Source organism: Penicillium canescens (assembly GCF_028828765.1).
Source record: "Penicillium canescens strain IBT 15451 chromosome Unknown utg000011l_segment0_segment0, whole genome shotgun sequence".
In the NCBI taxonomy this organism is placed as follows: Eukaryota; Fungi; Ascomycota; class Eurotiomycetes; order Eurotiales; family Aspergillaceae; genus Penicillium; species Penicillium canescens.
The window spans coordinates 2,793,140-2,818,267 of record NW_026703973.1 but is presented as its reverse complement, the minus strand read 5'-3'; the positions used below and the strand labels follow the sequence as shown (position 1 = coordinate 2,818,267).

The 25,128-nt window shown below is 50.0% G+C and overlaps 7 protein-coding genes across 7 annotated transcripts; 3 read left to right on the top strand and 4 right to left on the bottom strand.

The window, feature by feature from the left end:
- Nucleotides 1–2,096: 2,096 nt before the first annotated feature.
- On the top strand, nt 2,097–3,428 carry N7446_013782 (uncharacterized protein; the record flags this gene model as incomplete). Its single annotated transcript, XM_058522522.1, has 2 exons — nt 2,097–2,543; nt 2,607–3,428. The coding sequence occupies 2 exons, from the start codon at nt 2,097–2,099 to the stop codon at nt 3,426–3,428; spliced, it is 1,269 nt and encodes a 422-aa protein (XP_058365999.1).
- Nucleotides 3,429–3,831: 403 nt separating this feature from the next.
- Nucleotides 3,832–4,968, bottom strand: N7446_013781 (Mitochondrial carrier protein; the record flags this gene model as incomplete). The annotated part of the gene is made up of 5 exons (XM_058522521.1): nt 3,832–4,297; nt 4,373–4,545; nt 4,597–4,740; nt 4,791–4,859; nt 4,918–4,968. 5 exons carry the CDS (start codon nt 4,966–4,968, stop codon nt 3,832–3,834), a joined length of 903 nt encoding a protein of 300 aa, XP_058365998.1.
- Nucleotides 4,969–5,171: 203 nt separating this feature from the next.
- N7446_013780 (fungal specific transcription factor domain-containing protein) lies at nt 5,172–7,538 on the top strand (the record flags this gene model as incomplete). The annotated part of the gene is made up of 3 exons (XM_058522520.1): nt 5,172–5,377; nt 5,427–5,788; nt 5,845–7,538. The coding sequence occupies 3 exons, from the start codon at nt 5,172–5,174 to the stop codon at nt 7,536–7,538; spliced, it is 2,262 nt and encodes a 753-aa protein (XP_058365997.1).
- A 274-nt stretch (nt 7,539–7,812) lies between these two features.
- N7446_013779 (putative CTP synthase) lies at nt 7,813–9,784 on the bottom strand (the record flags this gene model as incomplete). The annotated part of the gene is made up of 5 exons (XM_058522519.1): nt 7,813–9,334; nt 9,398–9,463; nt 9,517–9,619; nt 9,673–9,705; nt 9,760–9,784. The coding sequence occupies 5 exons, from the start codon at nt 9,782–9,784 to the stop codon at nt 7,813–7,815; spliced, it is 1,749 nt and encodes a 582-aa protein (XP_058365996.1).
- A 767-nt stretch (nt 9,785–10,551) lies between these two features.
- On the top strand, nt 10,552–15,204 carry N7446_013778 (putative GTPase activating protein (Tsc2); the record flags this gene model as incomplete). Its single annotated transcript, XM_058522518.1, has 1 exon — nt 10,552–15,204. One exon carries the CDS (start codon nt 10,552–10,554, stop codon nt 15,202–15,204), a length of 4,653 nt encoding a protein of 1,550 aa, XP_058365995.1.
- Nucleotides 15,205–16,734: 1,530 nt separating this feature from the next.
- Nucleotides 16,735–20,402, bottom strand: N7446_013777 (mannose-ethanolamine phosphotransferase GPI13). The gene is made up of 2 exons (XM_058522517.1): nt 19,851–20,402; nt 16,735–19,759 (listed from the first exon to the last, which is right to left on the bottom strand). Exons 1-2 carry the CDS (start codon nt 20,054–20,056, stop codon nt 17,491–17,493), a joined length of 2,475 nt encoding a protein of 824 aa, XP_058365994.1. The 5' UTR covers nt 20,057–20,402; the 3' UTR covers nt 16,735–17,490.
- A 704-nt stretch (nt 20,403–21,106) lies between these two features.
- Nucleotides 21,107–21,637, bottom strand: N7446_013776 (uncharacterized protein; the record flags this gene model as incomplete). The annotated part of the gene is made up of 1 exon (XM_058522516.1): nt 21,107–21,637. The coding sequence occupies one exon, from the start codon at nt 21,635–21,637 to the stop codon at nt 21,107–21,109; it is 531 nt and encodes a 176-aa protein (XP_058365993.1).
- Between the last annotated feature and the right edge of the window lie 3,491 nt (nt 21,638–25,128).

Here is a 25,128-nt window from a genome sequence, read left to right as displayed (position 1 = left end):
CGCCGGCCTAGACGGTCAATCGCGAAGAAGGGAATGAAGTTGCAGACGAGTTTCCATGTCAGTGCACTGGCGCCGAGAATCCGAGACAATTCTGCGCCTAGATGCAGGTTCTCCTCGAAGATTGTCGAGATATAAGTAGAGATCAAGTTGCCGCCACACATCTGCTGGAAGAATTGAATGACGAGGCAGAGAGTGAATCGGTATAGGAGCCGTTCCTCATCACTTCCTAGAAGTAGCTCTCGCAATGTGAGGCTTTTTGACTGCGCCGTGAGTTCCAGCGATGATTCTATAGTGGCAATCTCCGTCTGCACTGCTTCATCATCTGCAGAGAGGCCTCGGTATGCTGCTAGACTTTGTGCTGCTTCGTCCGTCCTAGATACAAAGACCAGCCATCGTGGTGATTCGGGTAACAGAAATACAGACCCGAGAATAGTCAGGGGGAAGAGAAAAGACAGTGCTAATGGAACACGCCACTGCGTTTCACCAGTCGCCTTGCTGAAGCCGTAATCCACCCAATTGGTGATCACGAAACCAAGCACCATGCAGATTCCATCGACCACGACGTGTTGTCCACGATGCTTTGCAGAGCTACATTCGGCTTGCCATACCGGAACAGTAGCGCTGAGTTGCCCGATGCCAATACCAAGGATGACTCGGCCAAGGGTAAACTGAATGATATCGTAGGAAGATGTCTGTAGCAGTTCCCCAATGATAGTGATGATAGCAGCCATAAATATGGTCTTCCGTCGGCCAAGGCGATCACCAAAGTAGACGCACGAGAGTGCTCCCACGAGGGCCCCCAGTTGAAGAGATGCAATGACTGCACCCTTCCTTGTCGAGTTTGTTTTCTTGATTGCACCCTTGGTGTTGAGTGTGTCAATCTCCGGGAAATGGGTGACCCTAGGAGTTGGTCAGTCTTGTCACTTATTCCAATGTCAATTTGCCGAAGAATATTACCATGACTGCAAACTAGCAAGCGGTGCTACTCCAGCTTGATTGTATCCGTAGCTGATGAATGCAGGTGCTACAGTGAGAAGCAGCTGCGCGAGATGAAGCGTCTTACCCCGAAGCATGGTGTCGGAGATAGGTACAGGCAAATTGTGATGTCAATCCTTTTGCTCCAAGGGCGATCCCCATTTTATATCTTTACCTCAATCCAAAAATCTGGGGACCCCAGAATCTATTTCCTGGAGACAAACTCAATTCGCCACACGTGTGGGTTGTTGACCTTCCGCGGAACATAAGATGCCGTGGCTCGAAATGAGTCACGAAAAGCCAATTCCGGGTTCTATCGAGTCTACTGTGTTTATTTCCCTTTTTAGCACGTCCTATCCCATTGCATACTCGGGTGTCGCGCCGAGGTCGGCCCTATACCGATGCCTGTGGTCATATCAGCTACTAATAGAACTTTAACGTTAACGTTATAGTCACCCCCGTCGCTTTGAACACCGTCAGATATCAGTATTATATCATTTTAATATCTGCCTACATTGCAGTCCCAGTATATTTTTACTACCCCCGAGATCATAAACCGCAATGTAGACGCTGTTATCTCTGTGGCTATGTCTCACGATACACCTCGCCGTGGCATATCGTTGTTCTGGTCCGTACTCTATCCCCAGGGAAAATAGCTGGGGTTTGTTTTGGACAACTTTTAAAAGAGGAGAAGATTTGAGCAAAAGTCGGCAATGCATGAACGGGGAGAGGGCAAACCAGCGCGTAGATATCTAAAACAAAGTAACCATATGCAGGTCAAATCAACCAGATAGTTTGCCAACCAACTAAGCATCTATCCTTCAAATTTGCCTTTCCTATGGTCACTACCAATTGCCTGCACAAAACTTTGAGACCGGCGATCAAGAGAATATAGGGGAACGGGGCCGGCCATGGTGTACCGTATCCACGGAATATGAGATGCCGCGGGTTGGCTTGAGCGGGCACGGAAGTGACAGACGGAGCTTTGGCAAGAGAATGGCAGAGGCAAGGCGTGAAAGACAGAAAATGGTATAATATTTGGTCAAGCTATTTATCGTGGCACTGCCCGCTAAAAGCCAGAGAAACCACCTATGCGAGGGACCCAGCATCTACGTAACATCATGACTAGAGCAACCTCATTCACTATCACGGAGCCTCCCGTGCTACACAATATCCATCAGATCAATGGAAAACTTTCTTCGCCATCAAGAAAGGGATTTCCTGCGGTTTGGATGAGATCTGGCACTTCAAAGGGTCTCTTCATCCACCAGAAAGACCTCCCGGAATCTACTAAGCTCTGGGAACCAATTCTGGTATCTGCCATGGGATCTGCAGGAGGAAATGCGAGACAGATTGACGGGGTGGGCGGTGCTACATCTACAACTTCCAAGGTAGCAGTCGTTGCAAAATCTCAAGACCCCAACGTTGATGTCGAATACACGTTCATCCAAGTAGCGCCAGATCAGGCCAAGATTGACATGACTGGAAACTGCGGCAATATTGCCTCTGGCGTGGGACCTTTTGCGCTTGACGAAGGGATTGTGAGGGCGACTCCGGGACAAACGGAGGTGAGAACATCTGCGCTCCAATGGACGTCGGTCTAATTGCAACTTACTGATCGATGTATTCAGATCGATATTCGGATCCTCAATACCAACACTGGGCAGACATTAGTGGAAACAGTCCAAGTGGCTCCCGGCGGAAGTTTTCAAGAAGATGGCGACTTTTGTATTCCCGGTGTCCAAGGCACATCGAGTCCTATAAAGGTCGCATTTCTAAACCCTGGGGGCAGCATGACGGGTCGGATGTTTCCCAGTGGGGTACCGCAGGAGATTCTGACTGTTGATTCTCTCTTTGCGGGAACATTTCAGGTGCGAGTTAGTCTGGTGGACGCTGCAAATCCCTTTGTCCTCGTAGACGCATCTTCGATTTCCATCAAGGGCTCCTTCTCTTGGCCAAACCAAGATGAGCCTGCTTTCCTGTCTATCGTCGAAGATATCCGCCGTGCAGGGGCTGTGCAATTCGGGTTGGCTGAGAATTTAGAGACAGCGGGTCAAGTGCGAGGGACGCCGAAGATTGCTTTCTTGTCTCCGACGGCTGAAGAAGACGAGGATTCAGATCTTCAGGTCCTTGCTTTCACCATGGGAAAGCCCCATGCAAGCCTCCAGTTGACTGGTGCAGTGTGCCTCGGAGCGGCTGCATCGATTCATGGAACGGTTGCGTGGGACTTGGCAGGAAGGAAAGGAATGAACAGAGTGCCGAAGCATGGGATGTCTTTGAACGGCCATGAAATTGCGTCTCCATTGCCCACCGGCATTCGACACCCTGCTGGGGTAATTTTCGTGGAGACAATGTTGGGAATGGATCAGAAAGGGAAGGTTAACGTGGATAAAGTGGCGGTCTTTCGAACGGCGCGCCGGCTTTTTGAGGGCAACGTGTTTTACCGAGAATAATAGAAGGAATTACTGCTTTAAGCTGAGACCTATAGCGTATAGAATAGCTCCACGCATTAAGTTTCAGAGAAACAAGAAGAAGGTCCATTGAGAGCAACTGTCCCAGCAGAAGCCCATATCTTACATTCGAGTCCGTCCACGAGGAAAGAATCCGGGTCCAAGATGTAAATTTGACGAGGGATGAAGCAGTTCATTTGATCACGCTACATTTAAGGAATTATGGACGTAATTTCTCCGAGCTGGTTATTCCATGGCTGCTTTCTCCCTGGAGCAATACCGTGGAGAAAACTTTATGGAGATTTACACTGTCCTATTTCATGATTTATCTGTAGATTACTCGATAAAGCCACTGCCAGCATAAATATCCGATCTATTTTGTTCTGCTTTCTATAAATTTCTAAAATCATCTATGTGCACCGGGAGACAATATGGCCGATACTTCTTCATAGACAGAGAACACGATGCCACCGCTTAAAAGGAGCCGACCAAGTCGCATAGAACTGCCCTTCCAGAAACCACGGACCCCATAATCGCGAATCACACTCCGGGAGGCCTCAACGACCCCAACTCCCTGGACACCCTGAGCTCGTGTCTTGATCGTATCAAACGGTTGCGTGGCGTAGACAGTAACCACACCTGCCACGGCACCGATGCCAAAAGTCGTGAACACATTCGTCTTAACGTTCTTTGCTTTAGCAGTCTCCTTGAGGACATTGTACGTCCCCATACGAACTGCAGATGTGGCAGATTGCTTCATCGCTGTGGACAAAAGACCTCGATAAAGCTCCGTGATACCATGTCTTTGGACCAATAGTTTGGTCGCATGCAGACTAGATTTAAATTGTCGAGCCCCTTTCGCATCGTCAATTCTGTGTTGAAATCAGTCAGCGTGGATGTCAATGTCTCTCAAGGATACAGAGGATCCATGATAGGGGGCCACGGACAGTGCGGTCTTGATTCTCTCCGTAGGTGTCACTGCCAGTACACTTTCTACTGCCCCTGCAAACATTCCAGCCAACATACCCCGGCCGGGTGAGAGGACACCATGGTCATCAGTGAGGGAATTACGGATTGTATCGTACGACACAAACCGGACAGCAGCTTTCGCCGTGGTTCCCTAATTTCAGATCAATATGAGGTCAGGCTCGAGGCAAGATTCAAAACGGACGATAACAAGAGTTGAACAGCCCGTGTACAACGCACCAACACCTTCCTGCTTTGCAACCTGGAAGATGAGGCGTAGTGGATTAGACGTCCGAACAGCGCTGTTGTCTAACAACTGAACGCGAGTCTTGGAGTACTCGAATGGATACTGCGAGGGAAATCAGTGCCGCACAGGCTTGCGTGAGACTAAACACTGACCGTGATGGCTGCTTCCACTCCGCCTGCGATTCCTCCGGCCACGAGAGAGACCCATTGGGGCGTGTGAACCTGGACTGGGTTAATCGGGGTATATCTTTCCCGGGCGTGGGGTTATTTGATGAATTACCCGCGGTTTCTTTGTCTTGGGTTGCTCCGAGTGAGCAACAAGCGCAGCCATAGTGTGAAAAACGGCAACAATCAGCCGAATAGTGAGTGTGTTTGGCGGCTGTCTTATAAACTTCGGGACTTACTAACTTAAAGACGTTGGTTTGTGGGGAATTGTGGGGAACGGAAGGAGAGTTGCCGCGGAGTAAAAAAGCGACATTTCTCGTATATTCCCGTCTCAGCCCGCGGAAGACCAATTTGACGACTGCTTCTAAGATGGAAAGAAAGTCTCCGCCTAAGCGAAGGGCCGCCAAGGCCTGCGCATTTTGTCGACGCAGAAAGGCAAGCCGACTGAGGTGTCTCATGTGCCATGAACTAATGCAAGGCAGTTCCGTTGCGACAACGAACGTCCGATATGCTCCAACTGCAAGGCATACGCGCAAGAATGCGCCTACATATCAGGACCCGACAGGCCCAGGTACGTCATCGAATATACAGCCTTTAATACTATGTATCACTAAATGTTTGAAGACCAACAAAAGCTCGGCTATCCCAACTTGAAGCCGAGAATGAACAGCTTCGACGGCACCTTGGGCGCGTGGATCCTCGCTCGGAAGACAGACGAGATGTCACCGGAGGCAGTCCGTCTCAGCCACGACAGCAGATACAACATCCGTCAGAGATTCCGAGTACAGAAGCAAGTGCCGATCGATGCCAGTCAGCTGTATCGCGGATATTCATTTCACCAAACGGGGACTCGAGTTATCATGGACTCACGAGCACATTGTTCAACGATGCATCAACTGATCAGCATGGCCACCCTCGGTCTATAGATCCGCAGATACCGGTAGAGCACATTCGAAAGCAGTTGATCGGAGAAGCTGCTTACCAACGTGAGATCCCTGACCCGTGATTTCCAGGTCATTGCCACCGTCTAACAGCCAAATAGGGCAATTGGAAACATTGAACTTGCGACAAGGAAAACTGGACTTCGATGGAGTCGACCCGGAGCTTGGAATGCACCTCCTATCTCTACATTGGAATCGCCAGCATCATTCCTTCTTGATTACCTATCGCCCAGCGTTTATGCGGGATATGGCGACGGGTGGTCCCTATTTCTCCAAGCTCCTGCTGAACGCAATTTACTTCGGCGCGTCAAAATTCAGCAACCGTCCCGAAGTTCGTCGAGATCCCGATGATGTTCGCACTGCTGGATGGACATTCCGCCAGCGAGTTAAAGAACTTCTCGGTAGTGCTTTAGATCGAAGTGAGATCACCACGATTCAGGCCCTGTTGGTGATGACTAGTTCTTTGTTCGCATTGGGAGACGAACGCAGCGCTGCGTGGCTCTATGCAGGTACAGCATTTAGAATGATCATCGATCTCGGCATGCACGTTGATGCTACTATGCTGAGAAACATGCGGCGCCTCTCGGACGAAGATATTGAAATCCGTCGTCGAGTGTTCTGGGGTGCCTTTGTCGTGGATAAGATTCAATCTCTTTATCAGGGTCGTCCTGCAAGTCTACAAGAGTTTGACACGAAAGTCTCCCTGACACTCTTGGACCACTACGAAGAACTTGAACACTGGCAACCCTTCGCGTATACGGATGTACAGTCATACCCAGGGTCGCCCGCATACAGTGTCTCGACCTTTACCGAACTGTGTAAGTTATCGTTGATCTTGAACTGTATCCTGAACAAGGTCTACTCGGAGCGAAGCTCGAACCGGTCATCCCAGGAGTTGGTCACCACACTGGATGCTTTGAATGCACAACTCGAGGCATGGCATGAAAAGCTGCCAACACATCTACGGTTCGGCCCTTCGTCAACACAAATCACGCCACCACCTCATGTTCTTTCTCTTTTGGCACTTTACAATGTGCTGCTCATACTTCTCCACCGACCATTCGTGGCGGAAGGGCATCTCCACACGACCGATCCGTCCGTCGCCATCAGCTCGTTCACTACTTGCACGGCAGCAGCAGCTCGCATAATCCACATCCTACAAGCTTACGACCACACATTCTCCATTAGACGCGCACCCTATCTGATTTCCTATGCGACATATGTTGCCGCAACGATTTACGTTCGAGTTGCTGCCCAAAGGGAAGCAAGCAGTCGAGCGCATTCAAATCTTTGGACATGTCTTGACATTTTCCAAAAGAACCAAGCGACCAACTGGGCTGTCCGCCGGGCAAAGAATGTCATCGTGCATCTAATGGATCGCATGGGAGTTGATCTGAATGTCCGGCATAGGGAATATGAGGAGGCTCGATCGGATGATGACACCAGCGAGCAAGGACGGGCTTTACAAAAAGAGGTTTGTGCCAATAATGAGGGTGTCAGGCCGACTCCTTTGCCTACTCGGATGACACCACCGGAGACAGAGGTATCGGAGTTGGATATGGACATGATTATTCAGAGCTTTATTCGACAGCAAACGAGGACAAATGACGAACAGATGTTCGATGAGTCAAGTTACACTGCTTTGTCTGGTTCTGCAGTTCCTCTGGGGACGCCTAGTGTCCTTGCACCCTCCGTTCTTCCGGGGTACAATGATGCGTGTTTTGATGCACAGTTTGATGATGATATGTTATTTGGCTTTAATGGGTCTGTGCAGGATAGTATGCTGTATAAATAAGGAATTATTATCATTGTGTTATGATGTTGAATACCAGCACCCAACACAATTTACTTGCATTGCTTGTTATCGTTGATCGGGGGTCAACAGGCTTGAAGCAACTTTCGCAAAGACGAACCGTTGTGGCATAAGCCAGGGTCATCCAACTTTGATTATCTTACAAGTCTATCGTGATAATTGTGGTAATCAAATAAGTGTTGATTTTGATTGTATTCTCTATAAACGTAATATTTTGTCGTGACAAATACAGACTCCCATAAAACCATCAATATGCTTAGATAATAATGTTGGCAACGCCGTTAGCCAAGTCCATCTCCTTCGCCTGCGACATGTTCTTGACCTGATCAAAGCAACCAGCCGCAGCAGAGACGAAGCCAAGGAAGGGCTTGCTGGGTGCTAGAACACGAGAAATGTACTCGGGGTGGAACTGAACACCCACGAACCAGGGGTGCTCTTTCAGTTCGACAATCTCCATACGCTCACCAAGGTCATCCTTGCCGATGAAGTGGAGACCGGCATCCTGCAGCTTCTCGATGTACTCAGGGTTCACCTCGTAGCGGTGGCGGTGACGCTCATCGATGGAAGTACGCTCAAGTCCGTAGAGAGAGCGAAGCTTGGACCATTCGCTGTTCTCCTGGAAGAGAGTAGGGCGGGAACCCAGGCGCATGGTTCCACCGAGGTTCACCTGGTCGATTTCGGGCATGTACACCACGACTGGGTGGGAGGTACGCTCGTCGAGTTCGACAGAGTTGGCTCCCTCAAGCCCGAGGACATTGCGGGCGTATTCAATGACAGCAATCTGCATACCCAGGCAGATACCGAGGTAGGGCTTGTTCTTGGTACGGGCGTGGTGGGCAGCGCGCATCATTCCAACGGTACCTCTGGTACCGAAGCCTCCTGGCACCAAGATACCGTTGGCAGTGTGGACGTCATACCAGGCCTTGTGGTATTCCTTGGAGTTGGTCTCTTCCCACTCGGTCTCAAGGTGGGAGGCATCAACCCAGATAATGTTGAGCTTGCGGCGAGAAGCCATAGCCGCGTGCTCCAATGACTTGATAACGGACAAGTAAGAGTCGTGAAGAGACACATACTTTCCAACCAGAGCAATGTTGACTGTTTCAAAGGTGTGATCTTGCGCAGTCGTAAGGGTCTTCCACTGTTTCCAAGTGCTTTGACCCTTGGTCAACTGAGCCTGAGGGATCTCCACCTTGCTCATGTTGAGGAGGCTGCCCAGGACATTGGGGAACCCTTGCTGCTCGAGGAGCAGAGGAACGTGGTAGGTCGAGTTGACATTGTGCACGCCAATCACCTGCTCTGGCTCAACCTGGCAAAACATGGCGATCTTGTCGATGGTGGCCTTGTCGAGAGGCCGCTCGCAACGGCATGCAATCAGATCCGGACTCAAACCAGCTGAGCGAGCGTCCCGGATAGCCTGCTGGGTAGGCTTGGTCTTCAGCTCATCATGAATGACAGGAACCAGGGAAACGTGGATCTGGACAAAGTTGTTCTTGCCAGCGCGACGACGCAGCTGACGAAGAGCCTCAACAAAAGGAGCACTCTCAATGTCACCAAGAGTACCACCGAGTTCGATAACACAAACATCAGGCTCCTCATTGGTATCATCGGCAGGGGTTCTTGCCACACGCTCGATCCACTCCTGGATAGCGTCCGTCAAGTGAGGCACAATCTGGACCGTGCGTCCAAGATAGTCACCCCGGCGCTCCTTCTCGATCACATGCTTGTAGACCTTTCCAGTTGTGATGTTGTTATCTCTTCCAAGGGTTACTCCGAGGTATCTATAGTCGACCAAACTATCAGGTTCTCGTCGCTTGACTTCGTGTAACAGGGCAACAACTTACCGCTCGTAGTTTCCGAGATCGAGATCCGCCTCACCACCATCGTTCAGTACGAACACCTCTCCGTGCCTAAATCGCTATCAGGAACAATATTCAGAGATCGAGATTGAGAATCCACATACTCAGTTGGGGCCATGGTTCCCGCATCGACGTTCATGTAAGGGTCGATCTTGATGGAGGTGACTCGGGCTCCCTGAGTCTTCAGCAGCAAACCGGTACTCGAGGCTGCACATAGTATTAAAAAGGGGTTCTTCACTGCTCGATTGAAAGGATCGTACCAATCACGCCCTTCCCAATGCCACTGATGACACCTATAATACGCATATGAGTTACTGTTTCTTCAAAGGAGAATGAGTCATAAATACCTCCGGAGACCACGACGTACTTCATCCTGACGATGAGGTGAATAAAGCGGTCGAGACAAGAAATATGAGGACTGAGATTGATTTAAAAAAGAATCACGATTGCCACTAATAACCCTTGGGAAAAATAAATGTAGGGTGCCGTTCCTGGCTTCTGCCGGGGGGGGAAGAGAGAATGAAAATCGAAAAAAATGAAGCTGTAAATCGCTACCTGTGGTTCACCGCCCCCCACTTTGCAGATTTCCGTTCTGACTTTTTCTGCCTGCCCGATAGGCGGTGAGTAGCTCACGTGACAAAGAAGTGATGCACCTCACCGCCTAAAATTTTATAACCACATACATTTGGCGGTGAGATAAGTAGCATCAGGTGACTTTCAAGGTTGGGCTGGAATAACCTCATTTCCGGTGATCCCATAGCCCGCCCACCTGATTCCCCCTCAGTTGGCATCACATTACTTGCTTGTCATCGACCTGGTGGGGCTCCGGTGATATTCATCCTTTGTTCTTCACTGCCGATCAGTGTTGTTTGCTCTCGATACCTTCCGATTCTCCACTTCCAGCTCGTCAGCCGTTTCTGTCTATACATGTGGGAGTTCTGTTGCTAGCAGCTGCCCATGCGGTAAAGCGCTCTTTGTCGATTTGCAAAGGTAAAAGCCTCCCAATAACGCCAATGGAGGCGGATAATTTATCCGCCCATCGGCTCTACCATAAATGATGCCATATATACTGACTTGGTTCCTAGTTTAGACTAGACACCGCGTACACCTGAACTTATATCATCTCTGCCATTGGGCAGATGTCTTCCGAGGATGTTCCACCAGTACCTCAACACAAGCCCTCGTCTACTTTCGCAGATGTCTTCAAGACGCTAGGTGTCGGCCGACCCAAATCGCATTCCCCGGTTTCCTTGCAAGAAAGCAGTAGCGATTCGCTATCACATACAGACAGTCGCGGCGCCAATCGGCTTGTACACGGTCTCGAATCAATGCATCGTGGCAGTGTCGTGTCGAGTTCGTCGGACACTCCCAGTGGCCCGGACTTCGACACGTCCTTCCAAAACTTGTCGCAAACCCAAAACTTGACTCGGGCGATTGAGGAGGCCGAAAATTTATCAAAAACCCTGCCCTGGTTCAGCTCCGAGCAGTCCGTGGTGCTATGGGAAGCAGCCGAGTATCTCTTGCGTCATGAACGTGACTTGGATGCCCAGAGAAGTGGCGCCCAGTTACTGGAGGCAATCGCAGCACGTCAGGATCTGTCTCCAGCAGCTAGGCGCCAGGTGTTTGAATCGATAGCCGCCCCGACTGCGCCTGATGTGATTTCTGCGCGCGTGCAAGCCTTGATCTCTTTATCCGATCATGGCAGGAAATTGGATTTCACTAATTCTTCGATCCTCCATATCATCTCCTCATGGATTGTTCCTCTCTATGAAGTTATCGCATCAGCGCGATCGAAGGCAAAGAAAGGGAAGGTCATCAAACTGAACGGTATCAGTCAGGATGAAGCAGCCTTGGGAGATCTATTCCAGTTTGCAGTGGACCTGATCACTCTGCAGCGGAAGAAGCCAACTCAGGAGGAGATTGAAATGCTTCTCACAGAGTCGTTCACCACATGCAGGAGAACCAGCGTCGCAGCCGACATCAAAAACTCTTTGTCTGTATTTGATGCGGTGATCATGTATGCCGACGTACCTGATGCAAGCTTTCCAATTCTCCTGGAAGTCCTTTGCAGCATTCACGCATCGGTAAAGTCACTTTCTGGGCCCACATCTCGAGCGGTGCGCAGTCTAGCCAAGTCTCGCAGACAGGCAGAAATGGTGAACACTCTCCACAAGTTCTTAAGGGAATCGTGTGCTGTTGAACAAACTCGTAACATGAATGTGCTTCGTGGCACTGTTTACGTGTTCTCTGATTTTGTCCGTGCCTACGGTCAAGATGGCATGCCCCAGCTTCCCTTTGATCGGCTAATAGAGTCATTGCAAGTGATTGCCCAGAAGGACGATAGCCGGGTGGATTCAGACATCTTGGATTTATGTCTGAACATCCTAGAAGGAGACTATCTTCGTGTTGCCTTGGCACGTGATTGGAACGCGTTCGCCGACCTTCTCATATTGTGCTCTCGCAGAGTTGTGGAAGAGTCAGCCATATCTCCCATTTCAACGAGTTCCAAACCCACCGACGACATCAAATCCTACATTCTTACAAATCTCAATCTGATAGCTTCCATTCTTGAAACCCAGTGGGAACAACTCAACCAAGAGCAAAAGCAGCACGCTGGTCGGTTCCTCATGAAGAGCTACCAGCATATTGAGCCTACACAGGCTGAACTCATCATTCACTTGATGAGAGAGGACAAACTTTGTGAGCCCCGCGAAGATTTGGCCTGGGTTCGGCATTGCCGTGAACTTATTGAGCGATTTGTTCAGCCTCGTAAACAAAGCTCGGACATCCGCATTCTAGCCTTGGACACGCTGAAAGGAGCTCTTTCGGGTCATGAAGCTTCGATTTTCTCCCAGGAGCACGGTCTTCTCAACCTTTTGCTGAGAGATTTCTCGGCGGAGCATGATCTTCTTTTCCTGGAGTCGCTGGTCTCGTTGCTGACTGACCCGGCCATACAACATAGCGATGACGAAACGTTCAAGTTATTGATCGGCGTTATCGGAGCGCCAATGCAGGGGGACTCGAACCCAGACGACCCACGCGATACTTCAAGCTACGCATCTCCTCCCCGCCGTACATCCACCACGAGCGCGAGTGTTTTGGAGTTAAGTCTGACAAACGTCTGCGCTGTGGGTCTTGTGAAGATGATGCTTCGTGCCTTGAACCACTCTTCCACCAAAGCCGTGATGGTATTTGAGGCGCTCCTCGATATTGCACAGTCTGCAAACCGCCCGACGGACTCCCGACTCACTGTCCTGAAGCTACTCTTCCGACTGCGATGTGATTCGGCCGGGTCTGTGACAGTCATATCCACCTCGGAAAGTGACTTCCTGATGAACGTTTTGGGTCGAAACCTCGACGGTGGTTCTAAACTACAAGCCCCCGGCGATAGTCCTACCCGCGAAGCTCCCCAGCACGATCCATTCCCAGGCACTCTCAGCGGAAAGCTTCCAACAAGAGAGACATCGATATCGAAGTCGGCTCCGGGGCGTGGTTCTATCGCTGCCCGTGGATCGAAGCTGACTGCTCCATCGTGGACATATGCTCTCCTACAAGTACTTCCTGAGCAACCACCTGGGGAGTCCAGCCCTGTTGTCTTTGCATACACGCACCCGGAGGCAACCAGTCCGGAGTCAGCCAAGTTGAATGCGCCAGGACTAGGTACCACAGGAGTTTTGAAGGTCAAGATGTGGCTCGAGGTTGTAATCAGCCTGCTACAACGAGAGACCGACTGGGATGTCTACAGCTATGTTCTTACTCATCTGGGTCCTCAGCTTGGTAACAAAGACTTTTTCAGAGATGCCATTCCTCAAATCACGCTCTTGCGCAGCATTCTCTGTGATCAAGTCAAGAACGGGACTTTCCATGAACCTCCTGAGATCACTGGGTTGAAAAAGAGCGATGTAGCTGCATGTATCTTTGATGCGCTTTGTATGCTCGTCAGTTATCATCAGCACTTTGCCAAGAGTGAAGAGGATGATCTTGTTCGTGCTTTCATGCAGGGTATCATCGGATCATGGGGTGGTACCTCCCGCGGTTGCATCCAAGCCCTGTCACTCTGTTGTTATGAAATCCCCATGTCGGTGACTAAGTCACTGACCAGCATTCTTGATAGAATGTCCAAGGTGATCACCATGTCGAACATCGCTGTTCATATCTTGGAGTTCCTGGCTTTGCTTGCACGGCTACCAGATGTGTACGTCAACTTGCGCGAGGAAGAAGTCCGCACCGTGTTTGGAATTTGTATTCGCTTTTTGCAGACCTCAAGGGAGCAGCGATACAAAGCAGCTCAGTCGTCCCAAACTGCCGAGACTGCCGAACCCTCTCCGCAAGACGGCATGTCCAAATACATTTCCAACCTTACCTATCATGTCATGGTCTTCTGGTTCTTGTCTCTGAGACTGCAGGACCGTCCCAAACATGTGAACTGGATCACAAGCAGACTCATTTACCATGACGAACACGGCAAGGAGGTGGTTGAAGAACAAAGCCAAGTCTTGATTGATCTGATGCAGCGAGTTGCTTACTCGGATCTCGGAGAGACGATTCCTTTCGAAACATTCCCTCCTTCGCCTGAGGATGGTCCAGTTGCGAAGAAGTCCTGGGTTGTCGGTATGAGTATTGTCACTGTGGAGAGTGCTGGAGTATCTGGGATATCCCAAATCACAAAGCGCCAGGCATCAGGAACTACATATTCCGTCTATCAACAGCGAACTGCCCCGGTTCTGCCGCATCAAGTGCCTCCAACACTTGACGCCCATTTACATTCCGACTCCATGCATACAGCCGTCCTTCCAAGTCACATCATGCTCCAATTGACTGCGACTGCTTTCCCTACGCCAACGGTCATGCAGCCCATCCCGGTTCCGGAAGACGACATCACCCGCCGTGCGATCAGCAACTTTGATCGAACTGACATTGTGGATGGTCATCGTATCGGCATTGTCTACGTCGGTAATGCCCAGACAAAGGAGGCGGATATCCTAGCTAACACTGGGGGTTCTGCGGACTACGAGCATCTGCTGTCCGGGTTGGGAACTAAAGTGTCTCTTCGAAACCCTCAATTCAATCCGCAGGGATTGTATGCCGACACTGACGGAGAAGTCACCTACGCTTGGCGAGATCGTGTCACCGAAATTGTGTACCACGTTGCGACGATGATGCCTACGGACCTTGAGCATGACCCAGCTTGCATCAACAAGAAACGAAACATCGGCAACAACCATGTCACCATCGTGTTCAACCGATCCAACCTGCCCTTCAACTTTGACACAATCCCGTCCGAGTTCAACTCCATCAACATTGTCATCACCCCGTCATCTCGTATCGCTTACGACGAAGATGGCAACGCCAAAGGCGAAACCGACCCGCAAAAGCTCTTCTACAGCGTACATGTCATGAGCAAGCCTGGATTCCCTGATGTATCGCCCGCTGCAACACCGAAGGTTATCTCCGGAAAGAATCTGGCAGCCTTTGTGCGCATTCTTGCGCTCAACGCGTCCGTCTTCTCGCTTGTCTGGAATAACAAGGGTGGCGAGCACACCACCTCCTGGCGCACTCGTCTACGTGAAATCAAGAAGGTTCGCGAGCGTGCTCTCACAGCCCAGGCGCAACCCTCTGAACCCGCCGAAGGAGCTTACCCTGGCCAGCGTCGTGGTACCAAGGCCAACATCTTCTCTGAGGAGCTGCCCTCGCGTGCTCCCCAGGTGCAGACCGACTTTGCGGCGGAGTGGAATGCAGCGGCAGACACAAACATTCTACAGAACCTGGACTTCTCCCGATGGGCCCGCTGATTTGCCATTTGCCTGGAAGCCCTGAAGTCAACTTCAACACTGATTAACCGATCATATTTCTCTCTTTCCCTCCCTCCGTCTCTCCAAACACAAACCCCCTCCCCCTTTCTCTGTCCCCTCTCCTTTCCACTTCTTTCATTTACCTATCTACCCTATCTTGAAAACCCCCCAACACTCCCCACTCACCATATCCCTTCCTTCCTCTAATCCTTCTTCCCCAAGCACCTCCCTCCCTTTCAAAAAATAAACGACAGAACCACTCTCTATGAAAAATGACCCCAGAAACGACTTCATGTACATCATATTGTGTTTTTTTCGTGATGTCAGACAATTGTCGCATTTGTGAATACCCCTCTGCCCCAAAAGTTGTTGTTTTGTTTCTTCTGTCCCTTTTCCTATTTATGTTCTGCGAGCGATTGTCGCGATTAGGATTAGGATAGGGCTTTTTAGTTTGTGAAATCTATTCATTTCTTTATTCATTTTCTATATTTTCGTGCGTCGGTGAGATGTATGGAGTCCTCTCGCTAGCTACCCACATATTTAGAGTTCATTATGTTCTATGGATATTATTATCTTTTTCCTGGGATATAGATGACATGTTGCCTGTCTACAAAATGATTGTGTAAGACCACCTTAGTTAGAATATGTTTAACTTTTCAGACAATGATCAAAGTTATAAATCTACATCTACATCGATTTTCTATCTTGACAACAATGTATAACACAGCAAGGCTCCTCTGAACACCAAAAGGTACCGCTAAAGATCTGACCGGGGGGAAACAGCAATGTACTAACTCATATAACGTTAGTCCTCAATTCCAAATTCTATGAAGACCGACACATCAGTTCCGAGAGAACACGGAAGAAAGACCCCTGGAAAGCGTTGCCATAGTCCCGATTGCCCATATTATCAATGGACTAAATTGCAACAGCGTAAGACTAGGTCCGGAAATTCCACTTGCTCTGATAGCTTTGCCAGAAAAGTGAGAGGGTTAGATACGTAGGTCTTTGCCAATTGCCATTTTAGAGCCATTGATTATACAAGCTTCTCTGACTCGTCATCGGTGGTGGCTGAATGCATTGGTCGATAAGGTATACATAGTGCTCTTGCTAACTGTTCAGACATTTAGAGGGTTCACATTGTAGATATACTATTTTCTCGTCCCTGGAATATAGAAAATCAGTTGCCTATGTACAGAATGGCTATGTAAGATCTACTTATTCGGGGGTTATATATGACTTTTCTGACTATGATTATAGTTATAAATCTATAGGTACCAACACATAGTAGAACCAAATGATAAAGAAAGAGATAAGGTAAAGAAGGAAGGGAAGGGATAAGTAGGTAGGGTAGGTAATACAAGATAGATAGGAAAAAGCGCATGTACACAGTTACAGCGCAGCGCGGAAGCAGAAGCGCGCCAACACAGAAGATGGGAGGGATCAAACAGAGAAAAAAGAGAAGGAAATTGAAGTGATACGATATGACAGTGGCAAGGGGGGAATACCAAGCGCAATGCTTTTTAGAAGAAATGCAAAACGGCAATCACCATCAACATCACCAACCAAAGACCTCACCAACGCTAAGCGTACTCCAACGAACACCACCAACAGCAACAATCATCAAGACAGCATCCACAACCGCCAAGACAGCCGATCCCATCATAAATCGCGGATTGAAGATGCGGTAGAGCATCAAATGGCGACGGAGATGGCCAGCCCACATAGTCGTGGCGAGATTGATCGTTGCCAGATAGAGGATATGGGTACCAGCAGCTTGAACGACATCGGAGAGGAGCCGTGTAGCCGGGTTTTTGGACGGTTCAGAGGCAGGCACGCGGTCGTGAGTTTGCAGGGGACGTTTCCAGAGGACGGTGAGGGGGACAGCGATGGCAGCTAATATTTGAGCGCCGAAGGTGTTGAGTATAACGAGAAGCGGGGACCAGGGGTATTTGATTGTTGAGAGGGGGATAAAGGCCGTTTCCCATTGGATGGAGCTGAGGGTTGCTTGGTGGCCTGTTTTGAAGTAATAGAAGGAGCCCAGAACGCCTAGGATGACTGGACCGATGGAGGAGTTGGACATTGTTAGGGCGTTTGTGTCTAAGATTTCGAGGAGGGAGAGGATTTGACAGAGGAGGAGGGCGATGGCGCCTTGGCCCATTGGCTTTTGCATGAGGATGACTGCCAGGGCGAAGTTGATTACTAGGAAGAAGAAGCGGGTGCCGTAGACGTTGCCGAAGCCGAGAATTGTCACTGTTGTTCGGGGACCTTGTTGTTGGCCGGCGATTATGGGGGCCGGGGGGCATTGGGGTCTTCGGTTGCTTTTGTTACGTTGATGCTGACGCAGGGCTTGGAGTAGAGGTATGCACCTGTGCCGGCGGCGAAGGCGAGAGCTAGGACGAGTTGGGCGAGGAAAACGCGCACGGATTTAAGGGTTTCTTTGCTGAGGGGCAGCCACTCGCCGTCGTCGGCGCCTTCGAGCATCCAGAAGAGGGAGGTGATGAAGAGGCCGAGGCGGAAGGCGAAGCCGATCCAGAGAGAGGCGGCGCCTTCGTATGACTTGGAGCCGGCGTAGAAGGAGCGGACTACGCTGGGGAGGAAGAGGGTAACCAGGAAGGGGATCGCGAGTTGCCAGGGGGCGGAGATGGAAGAGGTCGAGGAGGCGTAGTAGGTCGAGCGACAGAATGGCATTTGCTCCTCACGGCAGAGGCGAGAGAAGGATGCAATGCGGCCTAGGATCACGAAGAGGACGGAATGATATACACCGAGGACGCGATCTGTGGTCTGCTTCTGGCGCATGGACGAGATACCCGCGCATACACCAAAGGTAGTAAGGAAGAAAAGCAGGATCTCATCTTCCCAGATGGTGTATGAGTTGGAAGCAAATCCAATGGACTGGGAGACAGTGAAGAAGAACGCAAGCCAACCCCACATGCCATTGGGAAGTGGCACAGTCAGGTTCGCGGGCTTCTTGACAATGGCCGGCAGAGCTCCAATAATGCTTCCAGCCGCAGCCAGAAGCACAGCGGAATCAATGATGGTCATCTCAGTCAAACCCACCAATGCCAAAACAGAACCAGAAACGGCACCGACACCAGCACCAGCCCCCGCGAACGAAAGCAAGCGAGGAGTGAGCTGGGTCCGATCCATCTTCAGGCCTCGTGCATAGATAACCAGCAGAACAATTCCCGCGAAGAGAATCACGACTCCCTGAATCATACTAGGCACATCGAACCGAGCCCATAGGCCACGGCAGACATCCAGAGTGTGCCGCTGGTGTTTGCGGTAAAGCTCATTGCTAGCGCGGGCAGCACTCGACTTAGACGAAAAGCTCTTGGAAGCAGACTTCCACTCCTGTTCAGCAGCAGAATAAAGCAGCATAGACTCCTCGTCATCACCAGCACCTCTGGCAATGCCATACTGGTGCTGATATCTCTTAACCTGAGCCGAAGTCAAGCGGTTAACAGTAGCCAAGTTGGCCCAGTTCTTACCACCAGCGCCGGAGAAAGCTTCTTCGATGGGCGAGCCCAGGTTATTGAATGGGATGGGCATTCCAAGGAGCAAGGACAGTGTGGGAACGAGGTCAATTTGAGGCACGAAGCGATCACGAGCGAACTTGGGTGGGAGGACTGTGTTCTGGCTCGTTCGGCCGAAGATACCACGCTTGGAGTACATCCACAACGCAGCCTCGACCTCGTCATCAGACTCGCCGCCATGGTCGCCCTTGGCGTCCATACCGTGGTCACCCATTACGACAAGGAGAGTCTTATCATCAAGGGCTGCGATAATCCGCCGAATAACACGGTCCATTTCCTGTAGCTTGGATGCCATGGCAGCATGGTTGGGACCGTACCGATGGCCGGCATGATCCACACCGAGATAATGACCAAAGATCACATCCCACTTGGTACTATTCTCGGGATGAAGCAGTGGGAAGAGATGCTCTGTGACGCCATTGTCGACCGTATGTAGATCCCACACATTGAACGAATCATATGCATGTGTGAGATTCTCATTGAAGTAACCTGGGAACAGGGAATGCCAAGTATCATCGCCGAGGTGGACTAGACTCTTCCCGGCGTGGTGCAATTGAGCAACGAGATTGTCCTCATCAATGGCTGTCCCAGCGAAGTTGGATCCTGCGTCGATGAAGGTGGGCAGGGTACCCGTTGTCAGGCCTTTCAGGCGCTGCAGGGTTGTTGTCGGGGGGTCAGCGATGAACGGGAGAAGAAAGGCGTTAGCCGGGTTTTGGAAAGCCGTCTCGTAGAGTACTGGGATATTGTCGTGGAAAAGGTGGGCAGTTTCACTCTCGTCCTTTGAGGCAAAGGGCACGGTAAAGTCGTAGCGAAGAGCATCGATAATGATAACAATAGCTTTGTCAAAAGTTTTCTCGTGCCAGCAACCCTTTTCCTGTCTATTTCCCAGCGCGGTCGAGTGCGGTTGAGCAAGGACTTCTTCGAAGGGTAGAACCTCGCATGATGATTTATTCTCCAAAACCATGCGCGTGAGAAGGAAACCCTTTGTGAACAGATATATACCTGCAACATGCAAAAGCCTGCAGTTACCCAATGTCAGCTCAGCATTCTTCTCAAACTCGTCCAGTTACAAGCTTGAAGCTCCGCCAAACCTGGAAACAACCCACTCACATTATCCACGCCAGAACACCCAGCACACCAAGGTGCTTCGTCTTAAACTCATCCTCCAGCGCCAGCGCCTTCTGATCTAACACTCCCGTTTGTTTGCGCCTGGACTGCGCGGCCGGGCTTCGAGGCCCAGAAGCCGAGAGACCGTGTTTGGAGGCATTGGGCTTCGAGCCAGTCCCCGCAGCCCCTGAAGCAGGATTCGCAACCATTTCCACGGTAAAGGGCGCGTTCGAACGTCTGAGATCGGGCGTAAACGGGGCGCCAGATCGCGGTCTGGTATTGTGAGATAGAGCCAACGGACACTAGAGGCTAGAGTGGTCCGGGAGGGGGGACACGGTGTCCGAAGATAGTTTTCGAGGGCAGGGAAGCCGGAGCAAGCGCAAGCACGGATTGAGCCGAGAGAACCGGGTCAGGCAAGGTCCATTCGAAGTGGAGAGGGGAAGGTATAGGTGGAGGGTTGAGGGCGGAGGTATAGTTGCGGAGGTCGAACCCCTTTCTGTGCTCGTCTGTGGAACGGCTTCCCTATGGATCGTAAAGCTATAACATGTACATCGCTAAGCCAGTGGAAGAATTGAGCGAATTTGCTAAAAAGAAAAAAGAGGCCGAAGTTCCCTGACGTCGCGGAACGGACGGGTTGAGAGGTCGGGCTCGGCGATTTTGATTCGCCGAGTGGATACAACTACACACAGATACACACAGAAAAATGATATTGCAGGTTTGCCATGGCAAAACATAGGAGGACTAAGTACATACATTATCCAGCTGCCGGGTACCGAAGAAAAGGCACATAATAAGGTAAGAAAGTAAAGTAGAGGGGGTCCTAAAAGAAACAAACTAGGACTCCCTAAAAGGGGTGTGAAGAAGAGAAAGAAGCAGAAAAGTGGCGTGCATGTATTTCGGACCCTAGGAACGTGGCAGGGTTGAAAGGGACATGGGGGACCAGGCTCAAGAATCAAACGCCAGAAAGCAGAAAACAAAAAAATCGGCAGGCCCTCGCTATGAATGATCCAGCTTCCGTGTACAGGTGGGCCGAGGTATCCGATGGAGATGATAGCTCCATGAGGTAGGCCGGGTTGGAACAGAGACTGAATCCGCATATGTGCAAGCCGTCAGGCTAGATCAGGGAATAGGTATGTAAAGAGGTAGAATCGGAGAAGATGTTGGAGGGTGGTCATGCTTTTGGGAAGTCGTCGAAGAAGGGTTCGAGGTGAGCGGCTCTGCGGGCAAGCTCAATGGCTAAGTTGGGTACCAATGTTCCTCTAGGAGTATGTCTTCATTTCCTTCTCCTTCAAACCGCCCATACGCTCAATGTCGAGGGACTGAAAGCGATCGGCGTCGCTGGTCTGGTAGGGTGGGAGCTCTTCGTGGCAAGGCTCCAGGCCGACACTGCCGGCATCACTGATGCGAACTATCACCATACGGCCAGACTTGCGTTTGCCGCTCTCATCTTCTTCTTCGGGGAATGTGATGCGAATCTCAGGCACGGGACTGGGTGGTGGGCTGTCGGAGTTCTCCATGAGGTTGCGCTTCTCGTCATACACTAGGACGGAGTCGGTCTTATTTGTGGAAATGGTTAAGCGGCGGTTGTTGGGAGGGCTTTGTCCGTTGTAGACTGGGAGCAGAGATTCCTTGCGAGTGTTACGCTTGCGGCGGAGGACCATAAGACCACCCACGAGGGCCAGGGCGAGCAGAACCAGAACGAGGAGAGCAATCAGAAGGTCGACCATAGCGTTGGAGAGTCCACCATTACTGTCATCACGGGCGACGAGTCGGGGGAATATGTTCATCATATTGGCAGTGTAGTCGGATATCGGATGTCGAACTTTGTTTGTTGATTGTCGATTGTAAATTGTCGATTAGCGTCAGATACAAAGTGAGGATGTATCGAAAATCGTTTGATTTGGAAAGATCGTCGATGTTTTAACGAGTGACACGGATTCAATCCGGGGGGTAATAAACAGTGGAATGGGGGGGGAAAGGGGTATCAAACTGGCTAGACGCCAAAGAGTGAACCTAGTAAAGAGTGAACAGCAAGGTGAGCCAAAAGAGTGAAGCAAACACCTGCGATAGGGAAAGGAATGGAGGAGGAGAATGAAGGGAAAGCAGAAAGGGGAGAAAGGGAGGAGAGACCTAGAATTCTATTGTTAACCAGAGCTAAGCTGATCAGGGCTTAGCGTTGCCTGGTCACCAACGAACGGTCAGGCCACAGGGGGGAGCCAATCAGGTGTTGGTGCCTGGAGATCGGACCCTCTGGGGACTCATTTCCTTGTTTTCCCCCTTAACGTTAGTTATGGGCTAGAACATATGCTGTTAGTATAATGGCAGGTCCACTATGTTCATGGTCATGTTCATATTGATATTTGTGTCATGTTCACGTTCACTTTCACGTTCACAATAGTGACTCGTGCCTGGGTGACACAATAGGCGCTATGGCACTAATACCTACCTGTAAGCAGAAAATGTCTCAGTGATCAGTGATACGAGATTAGATTCATGCACAGTACTCCGAAAAAAAAGCCTGTTATACGCGTCAACGAACCTTGAATCATAGACAACCATTTTGGTGGAAAACAAACAATCCAAAGTAGGGATTGATGTAGTGGTGGTGCGTTACACTTGAAGCTTAAGTGGGCGCCTAACCAAGTCACATCATAGCCACCTAGGCACTAACATGCAAAATTGATAGAAATTAGTCATTGTGTAGGATTTCGTAGACGAACAGTCAGTTATGGTGTATCACATTATTCGACTATCCAAAGGAAAGAAGAAGTAGTTGAAGTCTCTGGCTTATGTTCTCAATGCGGGTGATGCGAAATATATAACCACCAACCTCCACCATCTTCACACAACGTTCCGACTCGGACATTTTGGATTCAATAGCCTGCTAGGTAAGTTAAGCATGTCTAGACACATCCATTTGATCTACAGGATCTTTCAACTGTGTTTGCCACATGCTGGATGTATCAATTACTTCAACTGCATGTATCCATCTCGCATGGTTTGACCGCCACAGCGGCAACACACTGCACTAGGCACGCGGTCTGGTGCAGTGTTCTTGTACCCAAAGTCATTATTGTAGTCAACCGTAGTCCACTACATCAGTTTACATTTAGTAGAGTGCTTTGATCTTGTCGGGGATCGGGCTGCGGCTGAGGAGTATACCACAGTCCAGTACCCCGTTTCCAAGGCCAAATATACAGTACACGCGGGCATTTTATTGAGCATCAATGTCAGTAGCTGTACTGCTAATGGGGCTGTGTATTTTGAAACACTTTCTTGCCCGACTGCATGACCGTACTTCATGGTCAGGCAGTAAGAAGTGTTGGTATTTGGTTTCTCAATGAAGTGTTTATACAGTAGTGCTAGAGAATATTGGGAGCCAACAGTGTCAATAATGACAAATCACTCATCAGATCCAAGACCTGATCAGATACAAACACCCCCAAGTCTACCTACTGAAGTACATCTACCCGCCAAGACCTGACACTTAAGATCGAGAACCCAACCAACTCCGTACGCCACCATGTCAATTTACTAACAATGACCTGTCCCACACTGCAGCCTTTATAATGCGGTCAAGAGGCCAACACACATTACAACAGACAAAACGTGACCTGTCACAGTTCCGGAGAAAAAGCCGATCACGGGTAAAAATGAAGCCCCAAAGGGAGCGCGCAACAGAGCGATCTAGTGGGCGGCAATCGGACGCAAGGCAAGTCAGAGATCCGGGGAAATCCAATTGCTGCGAGTGATGGTCTGACACTCGACCTGTGCGACCCCTGTGCAAGGATCAGCATCCCCTGTCTCGGCCTTTCAATGTCGCCTGGAATTATACGACAATGACTGTTCAGAACATGCCAGATCCATACCAGCCCTGGAGTGTCAGATGCCGCAGATACCGTGGCAGATACCAGTGCCAGACAGATGCTTGATGGTTAGATGCCAATGCCGAACCCTTTGGGTCCAAGGGTCAGTGTGACGAAGTGAAGTAAGGGGCTGACCGAGTCTATAGAAGTTTCTCAAACCTGTTTTTTTCTTTACAGTAACTTATTTGCATCTACTATGAGACTATTGGAGATCGTTGAGGGGGGAACAAGAAACAGAGATAAACAGTGATAATAACATCGAAATAATATACAATCAATATACAAATCAAATAACAAATGATATACAAATAATATACAAATAAACCCCTCACCACCTGGAATGACCTAAGAATGTCAATATAGACATAGGATACAGAGAGGGAATAAGTGTAACACTTTTTAACTACTAATCTATGAGGGTCCAGTGGGCCCGCAGCAAACCTTCGGCCAAGTTGATTGCCGGGAACTATAAAGCTTCTCTATGCTATTCTACTGAGTACATATAGTCGGCTCCGTTCGGCACTGTGATGCTGGTATGCTCTGACCCTGAATCTCCTCGCCCATGGAAAGTCAACACATGCCAGGGAGGAAGTAGTGGCTAGGAACTATTGGCCGGTATCAAACTCTCGGTGACTTCAGGGTTTCTCGCTCAACCAGGTAAAAATGGTGTCCCTGAATCAGTTTAGTGTCATGTTCCAGCGTCGAGTTGTTAATGCCAGTGAGTCAACCATGGAATATAGCTATATTCCAGCTCTTCGTGACCTATATTGGACCTAATTGAGAGAATGTAAATCGTAACTGGGAGGGGCTAAAAAGAAGCGCCGGGAAGGAGATCGCGGTGACCGTCAGAAACCCAAGCCATGTATTATGATTGGGCCAGGGTACTTCTACCACCATATTAATTTGCTAGCGGTGCAAGTACCCCAAGCCATCAGCCAGGATCGACCTTCTTCATCGTCATCGTATTACGGGCAATACAGCGGCTGATCTTCCTTCAAACTCGCATCATTTTTCTTTCCTATCTATCGCATTTTCCTCTTTCTTTCTTCCCCCCCTTTGCTTCTCCTTCTCCTTCTCTCTTTGTCTTTTTACACGCCACAAAAGGAATTCCCATTATACCTGCTTGGGCTGTCAGGCGCTTGTGTGACAGCTGCACCTACATTAATGCCCTCTCTGCCACATTCTCATCCATCGACCCACTAGATTCTGGGAGTTTCATCGAAGCGCATTCCACTTACTACAACCCCCTTGCCTATCAGGGCCCTAACTCCATTCTCGGGGATCGTCCTACGGCGATCTGCAAACTGGGAGATTCCTGGAGCATGCACGGAGCAGAGTAACGTCGCGACGCCTCCTTCAGAACCCTCCGGCTGCCAACTCTGGCCCCTCCCCACACTGCTGCAGCGACAAACAGA

Coding starts and splice junctions, on each gene's coding strand:
- N7446_013777 (XM_058522517.1), bottom strand. CDS start 20,056: ATGGTTGCGAATCCTGCTTCAGGGGCTGCGGGGACTGGCTCGAAGCCC. Junction 19,760..19,850: donor GGTGTTCTGGCGTGGATAAT/GTGAGTGGGTTG, acceptor GGGTAACTGCAG/GCTTTTGCATGTTGCAGGTA.